Source organism: Lathamus discolor, chromosome 7 (genome assembly GCF_037157495.1).
Source record: "Lathamus discolor isolate bLatDis1 chromosome 7, bLatDis1.hap1, whole genome shotgun sequence".
Classification (NCBI taxonomy): Eukaryota; Metazoa; Chordata; class Aves; order Psittaciformes; family Psittacidae; genus Lathamus; species Lathamus discolor.
This window is the reverse complement of record NC_088890.1, coordinates 7,983,504-7,998,842: the sequence shown is the minus strand read 5'-3', so window position 1 is coordinate 7,998,842 and position 15,339 is coordinate 7,983,504. Positions and strand designations below refer to the sequence as shown.

At 37.1% G+C, this 15,339-nt stretch overlaps 1 protein-coding gene across 1 annotated transcript in view; it reads right to left on the bottom strand.

Annotated features, from left to right (window-relative positions):
- CACNA2D3 (calcium voltage-gated channel auxiliary subunit alpha2delta 3) overlaps positions 1-15,339 on the bottom strand; it is a 498,676-nt gene that overhangs the window by 88,175 nt on the left and 395,162 nt on the right. The window contains exons 17-24 of the mRNA XM_065687615.1: positions 14,639-14,722; positions 8,618-8,689; positions 8,324-8,385; positions 6,374-6,441; positions 4,527-4,572; positions 4,276-4,373; positions 3,378-3,471; positions 564-659 (exon numbers count right to left, since the gene is read on the bottom strand). Coding sequence (XP_065543687.1) covers positions 564-659; positions 3,378-3,471; positions 4,276-4,373; positions 4,527-4,572; positions 6,374-6,441; positions 8,324-8,385; positions 8,618-8,689; positions 14,639-14,722 — 620 coding nt within the window. The remainder of the gene's footprint in view (positions 1-563; positions 660-3,377; positions 3,472-4,275; positions 4,374-4,526; positions 4,573-6,373; positions 6,442-8,323; positions 8,386-8,617; positions 8,690-14,638; positions 14,723-15,339) is intronic.

Sequence of the window (15,339 nt, the reverse complement as noted above, 5' to 3'; positions counted from 1 at the left end):
ACTGGTGCCTGAAAAAGTCATTAATTATGGGACCTTATTTTATAGATCTCCAGTTTAGAAAACCTGTACCTACACTAGATTACATCTTCTCCCAGTGAAATTGGAAACTCCTGAATGGTGAGATCTCCTGATTAGTTTCACCCTATCTTCTTCTGTGACTTGGTTTTATTTCAACACACACAAAAAAAATTCATAACAATGATGCAAAATTCCTGAAAAAGCCTACAGATAGGATAGTAAAATTAAAAGAAAAAAAAAAAGTGATCCTCATCTGCAGATGCAGCATATTAATAATTCTGCTCTGAATAATAAAGATATGAGGCTAACCCCAAGGGTCTGCGCAGAGAGTAAATGTACGGGTTAGAGGTGTATAATAGCTCATTGTTCCAAGTGTTCCAGATGAAGAAAGAATCTAAGGGATCCCATAACATCTTTCAAACTTGTTCTATGTATTTCAGTATGCCAGTGTAAAACCCTGGAAAAGCAGTAAATGGGCTTCCTAAAACTAAACATTTTTCTTCTTCTTTTCTCCTACTGCTGCCAAATACTGCTTTGTTACTTACTCATTAGTAAGCTGCTCTGGACCCACAAACAGGTTGATACGAGATAGTCCAGTCCGTGTTCCAAGGAAGGCAACTTCCACTCCCTTGTCAGAGTTCCTGAAATATAGCAGAACACAAGCAAAGATGATGTTTCTAGACAGTAAACAGATAAAGCTATATTGCTGTTAACAGGGTACAAATGTACGCACTTTGAGAAAGACTGTTTATTTTTTAAACTTTTTTTTTTTTTTTTAAACACTAGGGTTTAAGTTAAAGTCATGTGTTTTTTGGAAAACATACAATGTAGAAATGCTATATATATGAAGAGTCACTAAAAAGTGAAAGACAGTAAATTTGGTAGGATTCATGAGGAGAAACTATATGGAAGCCATAGAATAAAAAGGTGTGGCATAGCTATGTACCAACCATTCAATAACCACTGGCACCCACTGACTTAAGATGGGCTGGAATTCCAGATCTTGCTCCCAGTACATTCAATACTTTGCGATACATATATTCTTCAAGCCATAGAATCATAGAATAGCTAGGGCTGGAAAGGACGTCTCCAAGCAGCCTTCCCTTCTCCAGATTGAACAGCCCAAACCTTCCCAGCCTATCTTCATATGGGAGGTGCTCCAGTCCCCTGATCAGCCTCTTGGTCCTCCTCTGGACTTGTTCTAACAGTTCCACATCCTTTTTTACGTTGAGGACACCAAAACTGCACACAATACTCCAAGTGAGGTCTCACAAGAGCAGAATAAAGGGGCAGGATCACCTCCTTTGACCTGCTGGTCATGCTCCTTTTGATGCAGCCCAGGACACGGTTGGCTTTCTGGGCTGTGAGCAAACTCTGAACCCAGCTCATGTTCATTTTCTTATTGACCAACAAACCCAATCCTTCTCTGCAGGGCTGCTCTGGATCTCTTCTTTGCCCAGTCTGTAGCTGTGCCTGGGATTGCTCCAACCCAGGTGTAGGACCTTGCACTTGTCATGGCTGAACTTCATAAGGTTGGCATCAGCCCACCTCACAAGCGTGTCAAGGTCCCTCTGGATGGCATCCCTTCCCTCCAGCGTATCAACTGAACCACACAGCTTGGTGTCATCGGCAAACTTGCTGAGGGCGCGCTCAATTCCACTGTCCATGTCAGCAACAAAGATGTTGAAGAAGACTGGTCCCAACACCGATCCCTGAGGGACCCCACTAGTTACTGGTCTCCAGCTGGGCACTGAGCCATTGATCACAACTCTTTGCGCGCAGCCATCTAGCCATTTCTTTATCCACTGAGTGGTACACCTATCAAATTGATGTCTCTCCAATTTAGAGACAAGGATGTCGTGTGGGACAGTGTCAAATGCTTTGCACAAGTCCAGGTAGATGACATCAACGGCTCTACCCCTGCCCATCAGTTCTGTAGCCCCATCATAGAAGGCCACCAAATTGGTCAGGCAGGATTTCCCCTTAGTGAAGCCATGCTGGCTGCCACCAAGCACCTTGTTGTTTTTCATGTGCCTTAGCATGCCTTCCAGGAGAATCTGCCCCAAGATTTTGCCAGGCACAGAGGTGAGACTGACTGGTCTGTAACTCCCCAGGTCATCCATTTTCCCCTTCTTGAAAATGGGGGTTATATTACATTAGCTGTGACCATTGCTCAAGAAAGCAAAAACTAAGCTAGATTTAAATCAATGTAGCTGCCATCAGGATATGCTTTAGCCTCTAGACCTTAAGAAAAAAATGTGTCACGTAGCTCAGCCTCAGCTCTTGCTGTGTTTTGTCAGTACCAAGCTAGCTACTTTAAAACTAGCTCTTGTATGGGTACAAGAACTTCAGTCATATTACCACAAAACCCAGGACCATAGTCTTGGCCATCTTGCTGTCTCATACTTCATTCTTCAAAAATGCCCTGTCTCATTTGTGTAAGTCAAAACATGAAAAGGGATCAAACATCTACTAGCATCTCTCCACAGCTGCCTTCCTTGTGTTTACTGCATCTGCTATTTCATTGTGCAGGAGGATTCAAAGAAACATTAAACCTCTATATAAATTCATCAATGTCTACAACATATTAGCATGCAACAATTTCTTTATCTTCTAAGTGCAGACTGGCTAATCCTTAGTTTGATGACTCAGACCTTATCACATTGATTTTACTCATTCAATATGAGTACGTGCTTTACAGCAATATATGTTTTCATTCAACTTTAAAATTATTCAAATTTAGCAAAATATAGTAAGGATAATCTCCAGAATTGCCCTTCAACCACATTATTTCATGCAAGCTAATAATCTCAGCACTTGCTTTCTTTAATATATCTCACATTTTGTTACTTAACACCTTCGTACATCATAAAATAAATTAAGTAAAGCAAACTCTAAAAAGTAGGAGCTAATCCTGATTATCTATAACAGGAACCTAGGTTCTAGTCAGTTCTGGAAAACAACCAAACTAACCAACCAACCAAAAGGATTAAATATATTATTTACTTTACTAGTGCAAGTTTTTCTATATATAATTTGCTTTGAGACAAATTACGAATCCCATCAACAAATTTGGTAAATTTTTCATCGTATTTCACAGTTACTCTAAACTGCTTGTTAGAAATAGAGCTATAAGTTGCAGATAGAATGCAATTTCTTTAGTTATATCAGGTAGTCTTACAACTAACCATTGTTATGTACACATAAACACTTAACACTGAACTCAAAATTAGTGGTATTTAGGATCAAATGGCTAATATAACATTTTCATTCATATTAGGATTTCTTACATTCACAAACATAACTATTAAAGATGTACCCACGACTGACACATAATGACCAACATAAAGCTTGCTTACTCTGATTTATTTAATGCTAGACTGGTCCAATAAGCTTCAATTGGTGCACTCACAACTGCATCAAACAGCACTTCCTGGATCAATTCTTTATCACCTATTACAATATATTAAAATCAGTAAACATATGTGCATATAAAGAGGAACTTTTTAGATGAGTAAATAATTTTTTATATTGTACTATGTTTAATCTGTGATATGCATTCAAAAATTTTGCACTATTAAGCATTTACTATGCAATATTACATAGTATTTTACCACAAAGCAGTTTTTCATTGATCATTTCAGTGCACTGACAAAATTTTAGGTTAAAACAAACAAAAAATAAAATTCTTTACTTCATGTAACACATTCATGTATGTATTATCTAACGCTCACATTTGTATATGACAAGACTAACTAAAACAATTAGGTCTACTAACAGTCACAGAAGCTCTGCATTTCTGCAAAGAGACAAAACATACACTTATCTGTTTGATGGTTTGTTTTCCATTCTGCTTTACAGTTCAGAAATGCTAACTGCATACACATTCTCCCCAAAATACTCATGAAATATCTGGCATATTCTTTAGAAGCATGATCCAAGGCTTGATTCAGAACAATCATGTTAAACTTACAAAAACAGATGGAGTGATAATATTGCACAGTATAGCTACACCATCTGAACAGAAACTTGAAAACTTGGTTCAGGCATATTGTTTACTGGAAAAGTCAGTCATCACTATATTGATACACTGGAAAGAGCTCAAAACCAAATGAAACTCCAAAGTGACAACAGCCAAGCAACCCAATCACAACTTATCACTGTTTAAGCTAAGTAGCTTTGCATTTTGTAGGAGGTTCAGTGCAAAATTTTAGCTGGAGTAAAGCCTACTACATGCGTATTCAACAAAATACTTGCATTGGAGCAATGGCTCTTTTCCTGTGAGGTAGCGTTTAATTGCTTCTAGCTGAGTCATTTGACGGTGTTCAGGATGTAAGTCAGTGTTGCAATAGGACCTGTGAACACGTTGTCAAAGCATTAAGATGTTAATATGTATAAGCATGATCTCTCTTTGTCTTTGAACATAAAGAATTTGGCTTAGCAAGCACAAACAATATGAAACCAAGAAGGATAACAGACACAAATTTCATGCTTTGTTTAAGGCTTACCATTCATCTGCTAAAGATACATCAGGGTGCTCTAAATCATGCAAACCTGTAACAGGAATAATAATGGGTTATTTAGGGAGCAATCTGGGTAACAGATGGTTATTTGCATACACTCCATAACATAAACTCTTACTTCTTGGAAAGTGCATTATTACCACAACATAATAAATCACAGTAAACTATGTTCAAGTACACTTTAGGGTCTAACAAACTGGCAAAAGCCAACTAAATCATATCTAAAACTGAAAATGTAGGGAAACCTTTTTTTTTTTGTGCTGTTATGTTTTACTCGTACAAATCACTCACAATACATTTGAAGTTTAGAAGGAAACTTGAGCAAAGGAAATACGCAATGGTAACTGTCTCCTACTCATACTCCCTTGCTCTATTTGTCTTATAAAGTTCTTTATGCTAAAATACATACTTCTCATTTCATGAAAGTTGTTCTCTTTAGAAGAAAAAAATCTTTTAAAAGAATAATTCCCTCAAAACCTAAGTACACAGCACATGAACACAAACAGCAACTTAAAGGATTGCTAAGAATAGGTTTCTTGTACTAACAGGTCATGCAAATACTTGTAAATAAGAACTATATCATTAATTATATAGCTCAATAAAAATGTACTTTGGCAATTTTAAAAACTCTTAAAACACTTGTCAATAGACAATAAGCAAACAGGATTTTGAAGGCAGGGTCTGGGTTTAAACCCCCAGAGTACATAATAAACAAGGACAGAGCTACAGTGATTAAGGAAAGCAGAAGAGTCAAAACTACAACTATAATTATAATCCTTGGAAAGGATAGTTAGGTGTCAGTGACAGAGAATCAGTGAAGGTAAGAGTGGAAGAAAAGGGTCAATTAGTTATGGCTATGTTAACATTTCTGGTGCTGCACTCAGGAGGAAACACCAGACAAGACTGTCTGAGATGATGGCTGGTGAAAGAAAACAGGTATAAGAGATGTTTGGAACAGTTTGGAGAGTAAGCAGCTCCAAGTCTCCTGCTGTGCTCTCTTTCTATCTAGACATGCATTTGCTGTGCAAGGGACTCAAACTTCAAAGCATTTATTTTTAAATCTCTCCTGGGTACAGGAACGTATTCATGTCCCAAAATACAGCTGAGGAACAAATGCCTGAAGAAATTAACTGTCTTATTTAACAGCACTGACAAAACAAGAAGCAGAATTGGAAATGGAGACTTCAGTATAAGATCAGAAAGCATTCCCCTATTGAAACATTTTTTGCTCAGAACTGCTACAACATCTTAACCCATTTTTCTCTCTTCTGAAATGCCTCTTCCTTCATCTTCAGGAACATTTGATTTTGATCTTGTTGTCAAACTACTTTATCACCACTCACAGTTGATGCCTCCAGTCATTTTAATCGTGGACTTATCAAAAAGTAAAACCATAAAGAAAGACAGTCCTTCCCCTGGCTACTTCTACTGTTAATATAAACATGCAAAATGTAAATCCCTGTAGACAATCCCAAAGTAGTTACAGCTCTGAAAACGTTTATAATGTATAGCCTGAACAAAAAAGCCAGAACCACTACAGTGCTCTTAGTGGTTGCTTCATTCAGAAAACACGACAAATGATTAACATTGGACCCGAAGTAATTCCCTGGAACACTAACAGAGGAAGACAGAAGATTATTCCCATCTAAAGATTTACGAACAATGACTGTGCTTAATAAAATGAGGGGGGAAAATCCCATGAAGTAAAAGATATTAAAAAAAATAATAATCTAATTACCTTACATAATCTGCAGACAAACACACAAGCTTTAGGTCTACCAAATCAACAATAAAACTACTGTGTAAGCAACATGAGAAGGTAGGTATCTTACCTTCTTCTACTGTTACATTCCCTCTGAAGAAATATTTTCCATGTCCTCTAGAGAGAGCCACACCTAAACTGTGCAGAGAAATAAAGCAGACCTTGAAAACTGTGAGACAAACAATAGCAGACATTCAGAGCTATTTTAATTTCTAACATTGCCAGCTAGTGTACTGTGATTAACTTTAAAACTCTGTTTCCAAACTCTCACCAATCATATGCATTGTTCAACTGGCTGCTTCAATGCTGTTTCAGTTCTGATGTGCCTGTAACAATTGGTTGTATTTATGTGTGCTTAGAGGTGCTCTAAACCATCATTCTCTGGCAAACTAATAAATGAGCCAGTCTCAGCTCACTGCTGTTGACCCAGCATGAGATTTCTTCAGCTGAGCCTTGAACATGGCCTTACAATGAGGGAGGCATTTTTTGGTAAATCAGACTAAGCTGTTCAGAAAGAATGTAAGTATGGGAATCAATGGAGCTACTGAGAGGAAAAGAAGTTCATATGTGACATTAACATCGTGAGTCCTCTTAGACTAATGTTCTGTGTTTCACATTTTTAGCTAGTTTAACTTTTTTGCATTAACTTCAGCTTCATAAATTGTCAGCAGTTATATACCCAGTTTGGTCTGGTATTTAGTCTCCCATTTAAACTATGAAAGTTTAATGAACTGGCTAGGGGATACCATGCCTCTTCTTATTGAACACACACAGAGTATCTTCTGGCATTCAATCATTCAAAGGGATTATACTGGGCTAGGAATCTGCCAATAATCAGTAACACTGAAAATGGATGGGCTGATACTTTAAGTACATGTAGAGGCACCAGCTCCAAGAGTACACATGCTGCAATCAACAGCTCAATCTGGAAATGGGCTGGACAGTAAACATATTTGACACTACAATACATATTTTAATAAATCTTGCCCCTGCTGTCTTCCTGAATCTGTACTCCTACCCGTCAACACTAGATACAGACCATGCTGAAAAAGGCAGGACAGTTTTCCTACTATATTTCTGTCCTCACAATCAGAACTTCCTGCATGCATATATGTAGCCCATATATACGTTTATCAAATAGGGTAAGAATCATAGTGCCACACAAAAAAAAAGAAATACAAACAAAAAAGCCCAAACAACAATAAAAAAAATCCCAGAAAATGAAAACAAAACAAAATGAAGACCTCACTGAGTTTTACCACCCATGTGTGAATTTTAACAATAAACACATGCATTAGAGATCAGAAAAATGTGCCTATATTTTCTCTATGTGTAATGTATCTCAAGCTCTGTGAAATGGTTCCATTGAAGGAAATCTCAGTTGAGTATTGCAACTATAAGCCTCCCACTTTAAGCGTAAGGTACAGTTAATGTTCTTTTATTAATGGATTATTTTTAATTCAAATATGAGCAATACGAAAAGTGACTTCCTGTCTTTCTTTTCATTTTTTTCCTCCTAAGATGCATGCCAAAATAACATGGCTGACTTGCTCAGGTTTTTTTTATACAAATACGCTGAAGGTAGTTCAGAGAAACAAAATATCCAAACCTCAAATTGGAAGTGAAATACTATCTCATTTTACATTACATTTCTGTTGTGGAAAAAAAAATTAAAATGGGGCTCAATATGTAGTTTCTTAAATGGATTAGAGTATTTATAGCTCTCCAAGTACTTGCAAAAGCCTTTCGTTCAATGTAAACCTCAACTGAATATTTTTTTAATGAAACATAAGCCATGACAAACACTGTGAGTTTGACTGTGTGAGCTTGCACAAACTTTCCATCCCTGGAAAAGCTTAAAAGAATGCTGGTAGGCTCCTTTTCCTTGCTATTTTCAGCATTGTCCAGGAATATTTCATTGTCAACTTTTGCTGATGAGCTTTCAATGAGTTCACAAGTTCTGTATAAATGCAAAACCAATGAGTCAGATGAAATGCCCATTTATTATGGTCGGCTCTACCTGAATGGAGTACCCTTGATGTCTGTATAATAGTAGTCATTTGTCATCACCAACACCCGCTTCTAGATTCAGAACAAGAAAGTCAGAAGGGGAGGGAGGAAGAAGTTAGTTTGCTATAATAAATGTATAAAAGATCAAGTGGTTAGTCACTGATAAAATGACAAATAATGTTTACATTCTGTGAGTGAAAAAAATATACTGCAGTGAATCATATTTATAGGAATCTTTAAAACTGTTTTAAAAAATTAACTGCTTGCTTTATACTTAGTTGGATTAATATTTTATACATTGTACCCCTTTATCCACTGTCTTCTTCACTTCCATTGAGAATTTCCCTGTTTTCCGATTGACCATTGCATTTCGGAGCTGAAATGAAAGGAAATGCACATCAATTCCTTTATTTACATTTTCTATAATTCTGAGCTCTCTGGTACACTCTTTTGGCCCAAGCAGTACTTAGTCTTCTTCATTTATTCATCTTCAGTAGCTCTACTACACACTGTACAACCCCCTTAGAGATTTTATTATCAACTGTATGTGCCAAGACTCCTGCCACGCAACTTTAGGCAAGTTTTCAGCATTCTTCATAGTAAAATATCCCTTTGTGTACTAATCTGGATCTGACGAGGGATAAACAGTTTAACTGACTACTATTCTGCAGTTACTGCAAAGGAAGATAAGGACTAATTTCCCAACTGGATTTTGCTGAAGTTAGACAAGGGCTCAGTGTTTAAATACATCAACAATTATACATATAATAACAAAGCATAAAAGAGAAACCCCCACTTACCCTACATTATTCATTCTGCTTCTGGTCAATACCCTGCACTGGGCTGCATCCTAAATTGCATCCTAACTGCATCAGAAATTAGAACTAGCTAAAGACTGACAGCCTATTTGATCAGTAACCTGTTTCAATACACAGCTTGTGCTCTGTGATTCCCTCTGATTGTCCATTGATGTCCAGGTGCCCTTTCGACACAACAAATATTACCTCTGTAATGGAAGCCCTAGGTCAGTCGCAGCTTTAAGAATTGGCCTGGACCATTCCCTCTCAATTCATCCAAAAGACTTTTAAATCCCCTTCAAAACCAGGTTTAATTACCATATAAACCAAAACCTCAAAGCAGATAGGGAAAAAACAGAAAACAAATGAAAAAGGGATTTTACGCAGCGATCTACCTGGTGCTCTGCAAGTTAAGTCTGTTACTTTTTAGATTACCACAAACACCAATTTTTAGTAATTTTTTTCTAGCCTCTACATAAGCTGCAGTCTCGCAGATCTGAGCTGCAAAGTCCCTCACATGCAACCTATAAAAAGTCTTCCGTCAGCACACCTATTTGCTCTCTAGGAAAGAAGAGCCTTCCTCCAAGAGGCTACCAGCCCTCTCTCTTAGCTGATCATGACAGGATGACGAAGAGTAAAAAAATCCCAAATGTTTTGCAGTATGCCACACAACCCAGACACAGCTGGTCTGAGAGCAGGGTCTCTGGCCTGGAATGGAGGAATGAAAAGACATGGGTTTTGAGAAATCTCCAGCCCTAGTATTTTGATTTTGTTTATTTACCAGTTCAGGACTCTAGGGAACAAATAAGAAAGTTGCCATGTAGCAGTTATACCACCCATGTATGGAAACATTTTATTTGAATGCTTTTAGATTTTCTAATGGAAGAAGTAATTCTTTTGCGTTTTGCGGTAAGAAGCACCTACAAATCTTTCACACGAAAATTCCACTATCACTGATCAATTCACATTCCCTCTTCAGGGATATTCAAAATGCAGAATAATATTGACAAAAGTTTTATGTCTCTTCTATTGCTTGTCTAAACATAATTTTGGACATTGTGTTCTTGCTGAATAAACATCTCCTGTTCTCAAGTACTTGCCTAATCACCAAATTGGGCAATTCAGTCAGATTTTAATGAAAAACTGTGAAGATAGCTGTATCAGTGCACTCTGCAGGCTTTCCAAGTTAGTATGGAATGAAGAGAATGGCCAAACTTGGCAGTGAAGTATCTGGTTTTATTCTCATGAACAAGTTGAGTGTGGCTGACCTATCAAAAACTGCAAACTTTGCAGCTCTTTAAATTTAATTCTAGGGCATCCAGATTTGAATTAACAGTCCTACTCTTCTGTCAGTGAGTGTAAAAGAATAATTTTTAGCTGGAGGCATGTATAAAGTAAAGCATATATTTTACTGCAGATTTTTTTTTAACAATACATAATAAGCAATTCTGGAAACAGTTTCCTATTTTAAGTTTTGTGGTTTTGGACTTGGAGAGCTGGTCTTAATTAACCATCTACTTTCTAACATTTACAGAACAGTTCAATTTATCTTTAACGTGGTTTTCATTTTTCTCCTATTGGTGCCTGCAGTTGTCTAAGGCCCATTCCTCTCACAAGCCTCAGGCAAGTCACAGACTTACAAAAAGGGCCTCCAAACTCTCAGTAGTGTTCAAGATCAAGTCTGCATGTGGGATTTAAAGTCTTACTTTTCTTCTTTTTTTTTCCTTGCTGTGATTACATTTCTTGGCTTTGTAATCTGGTTTCTCAGCTCTTCTGCAGTTTCATCTCCCTCCTCAAATGCATAAAAAAAGTACTGCCTCAGTTGGCTTCAAGCCCCAAAATATTCATTCATGGTCTTTTTTATTTGGAAAAAAAAATTCATTCACGTAGAAATTATAATAAAAAGAATTTTAAGAAGTTAGTTAATGAGAAAAAGGGTTTTGTCCAATCTACCCGAATGTCTTTGGTACTGCGCATTCCCAGACTTTGCTGGAAGACACTGTTAGTTTAATAAGCTGATGCTAAGATTTCTATTTCTAATAAAATGCAGTAACAGCAAGATAGCAGGTACTGTTAAACTGGAAAATGACGTGATAAAAATATATTTACACTGACTCTATTTCATAATGAAAAAAATTCTAACCTTAGGTCCGCCACCATTTCCTTACTGGATGATTAGAGAAAACCTATTTCTTTACCTATTCCGAGCAATATGCATTATTGCTCCTTCAACTAAATATATTCCAATCAATTTCTAACAACCCAGTTTCACTGTTATAGTATGACATCATTCCATATTCTTGGAAAACTATGTAGCCATTAAATTAATGTGGTAAAAAGTAAGAAAATATCTTAATCAGCTACGACATAAATGATTTGTGGGAAGAAAATACACCAGTAGTAGTCTATGTTATTAAAAGCAGCTACATGAATACATTAACTCTTTCCCTCTACAGTTGAACAAACAATGCTTTACTACCCAAGCTTGGAAAAAATCAAGATCGTCAAATGTAGGGCCTTGGGTGAAGCACAGCCACATGTAGCTCTTAAGTCAATAATTTACTTCACAAAGTTTTAAGTCTCTTACAGAATATCTATAATTCTCACTTAAAAGTAACAACATTAAGGAATCACTTATTACAGAAGATTAACAAAAATAACCTACATTTTTGGACACCCAGTTGGACCCTCACATCACAAAAGTTTCATAAATAGATGGATTTTATTACAGTAATCTACAGAACTTCCCTCAAATTCCATTTTCATTCTAGCTCTAACGCCAACAACTTCGCCTGTAGCTCCAATATTACTTTATTTCACATCTTCCATTTTATTCTTCTGTTAGTATTCCTGACCATCAGTCCCTCTGAAGGTCTTAGTAACATGATAAAATGACTTACATATTATTTCACACGAACACAAAAAACTTGTAATGACATACCTTACTTTTAAAAATAGTTGTAAAAATATTATTTGTTTGACATTGCATTTTTTTCTACTTAGATATGTGCATGAAGGTCTCCACTTGCGTGTCACTGCTGAAGTATTAGGACAACATTTGGAATGTTAGTACATTTTTCTAGAATATTTAACCTGCTGGTTTTTTTTCAGATAACACTTGGTCACTACTCATCAAACACCAGATGTGTAGGCTGTTTTACAAAACCTACTTATTGGTGGATTATTTCACAGAATCACAGAATCCCAAGGGTTGGAAGGGACCTAAAAAGATCATCTAGTCCAACCCCCCTGCAAGAGCAGGGTAACCTACAGTACATCACACAGGAACTTGTCCAGGCGGGCCTTGAATATCTCCAGTGTAGGAGACTCCACAACCCCCCTGGGCAACCTGTTCCAGTGCTCTGTCACTCTTACAGTAAAGAAGTTCTTCCTGATGTTAACGTGGAACTTCCTATGTTCCAGTTTACACCCATTGCCCCTTGTCCTATCACTGGATATCACTGAAAAAAGCCTAGCTCCATCATCCTGACACCTACCCTTCACATATTTGTAAACATTAATGAGGTCACCCCTCAGTCTCCTCTTTTGCAAGCTAAAGAGACCCAGCTCCCTCAGCCTCTCCTCATAAGGGAGATGTTCCACTCCCTTAATCATCTTTGTGGCTCTGCGCTGGACTCCTTCAAGCAATTCCCTGTCCTTCTTGAACAGAGGGGCCCAGAACTGGACGCAATATTCCAGATGCGGCCTCACCAAGGCTGAGTAGAGGGGGAGGAGAACCTCTCTTGACCTACTAACCACTCCCTTTCTAATGCACCCTAAGATGCCATTTGCCTTCTTGGCCACAAGAGCACATTGCTGGCTCATGGTCATTTAAGAATGCCTGCTTATTAGTATTGATGGGGGTTATTCAAGGAATTAACTAGAACTCTGAATTTCTACTAAAATATGATGAAAAATGGGGGATTAAAACTTTAAAAATTAAGCAGAAAAGTACTGGAAGATATAAAAATGGAAAAATAAAAACAAATAAAAGAGAAATAACAAAAATCACGAAGGTTTAAAAGCTGTACTTAACTACAGTGATAACATTTGAAAGGAGAGAGGAAAATTTAAAAGGTCATTTGTAGAGAACTGGTTGAGTAATATGTGATCAAAGATAAGAGAAAAGGCAAGGTATAAAATATGAAGCCAGTGTGATTGCCAAGATTGCAGAAGGCTGCTACAGTATATGAAAATCTAATGAGGAAGCCTTAAATAGTGCATACATAGAAAACTGCACAGAGCTATACGAGAAACATTTTTAAAAGTTTGACTGTGCACTCCAACACAAAACTTTAAATAAGGAAGTAAGATGGCCTCCTAGGAGAGGATGAGGATAATCTATCACCCGATGAAACAGACATGGCTTAAAACATAAATTAACTGTTTCACTATTCACAAAGCGGGTGGAGAGAGGGAGGAACATAAGATATATATTTTGTAAGGGAGAAAGAAAATATAGACTTATGTCAGAACAGGGATCAAGAAATTAGTACATCTGAAGACTGACAAGACTCCAGGGACAGTTGTACGTGATCCATCCCAGATTTCAGAAGGACATGACAAAGTAAACATGGATATATTTGGTGGATATTTTCAAAACCTCTCTGGAAAAGCAGAAGTACAAGGGACTTGAGAGAAGCTAACAAAGTATTGATATTTCAGAAGGGATTGAGGAGACATCTATGAAAAATACAGACATGAAGTCGTGACTTTAGCAGTAGGGGACTTATGGGAAAAACTAAATTACAGGACAGAAAGGGGGAACACCTGGAAAGTTACAATTTAATTAAGGACAGTCAGCACTGATTCACACAAAAGGAATCATACCTAACAAATCAGATTTATTGAGGAAGTAACAGAAAGATCAGGCAAAGGTTAAGCCATGGACATAATGAAAGCTTTTGATACAGTACTGCAGAAAAGGCAAAGGCTGAAAGGTAAGAGTGAACTACAGAGTAGATGGAGCACTGAAAAAATAGCTTAATGGAATGGACTGTGTGCATAACAGCTGATAGGCATAGAACACATGCTTCTGCAGCTAGCCATATGTCTGAAATTAGGAGTTTAGAGTGAATCTGTGCTCAGAACAGAGGTCAAAGAATCCAATTTTGCGTATGCATCTGTTTTTTTAGATTTTGTACATTAAGGAGAACAGCTTTCATTACTTATATTAAGGAAAGAGGGATCTCATGGAAAGAAGTTAAAAATCATTCCTTCATTTGAGTTTCAGCAGTTGTCTGTGCCAGCCCTAAAGAGATATTCTATTCCCTTCTCTAGCACTAAGCAAAAACACACAATTGGATGCAGAGAATGCAAGGGTACTGAGTTTTACCAAAGATACAGAGTCTTTGTTTGTAGTAAATGCGTATGTAAGGAAGAATCAATACAAACCATTTATAAAATTTTGAATGAAGGGGCTATCGTCTTTCCCTTTCTGAAAGCAGTCCTCTCTAATGACTACTTAAACAGTTTCCAGGTAGTGGGATGCAACGTCTTCTGACAGGGTTTTTAAACACATCACTTACCACATCATCTCTGTCTTCCCACTCGACCTCAGACAGATCCACACTACTGTAGTTGGGCTTCCTTCTTTTCTTCCCCTCTTCATACTGGCATAAAAAAGGTGAAATACTTAGCACATCCTGGTTTATTTGTACATAGATTTTTTTATCAGAATATGTTAAAAATTTGATGGATGCATGCTGACTGTATGCAATACACATAATATTAGGCAGTTTAATTCATACAAAGTACATCATATTGCTGCATGAGTGTTATCTGTGTACTAAAACCCTACACCACACATGATTATTTGCATGATCTCTTGCCTTAATACAAAGCTTTTCTTGATGTACACACTGGGAAGTCAAACGCAGCAGTTGTACGTTCTTCTCCCCACATGGAAAACATGAGGCCTTGATCTTGTAATTTACGTTAAATGTCTCAAACTAGCTCTTTCAGCTGTACAGGAAGTTATATTTACTATAATCTTATCAACAAAATGTTTACCTGTTTCTCTTTAAACAAGATAAGATGCAAGTCTTGGGAAGTATGGTGTTAACATTTGCTGATACTACATTTTATCTACAACTTCATGGGAGAAAAAGTAATAGTAATGCTAATTTATGGGATTTTATCACTAGACACTGTTACGCTGTAAATCACACTTTTAAAACAAACATTTTAGTGACAAATTGATTTGACACCAAGGTGTTTATAACATAGG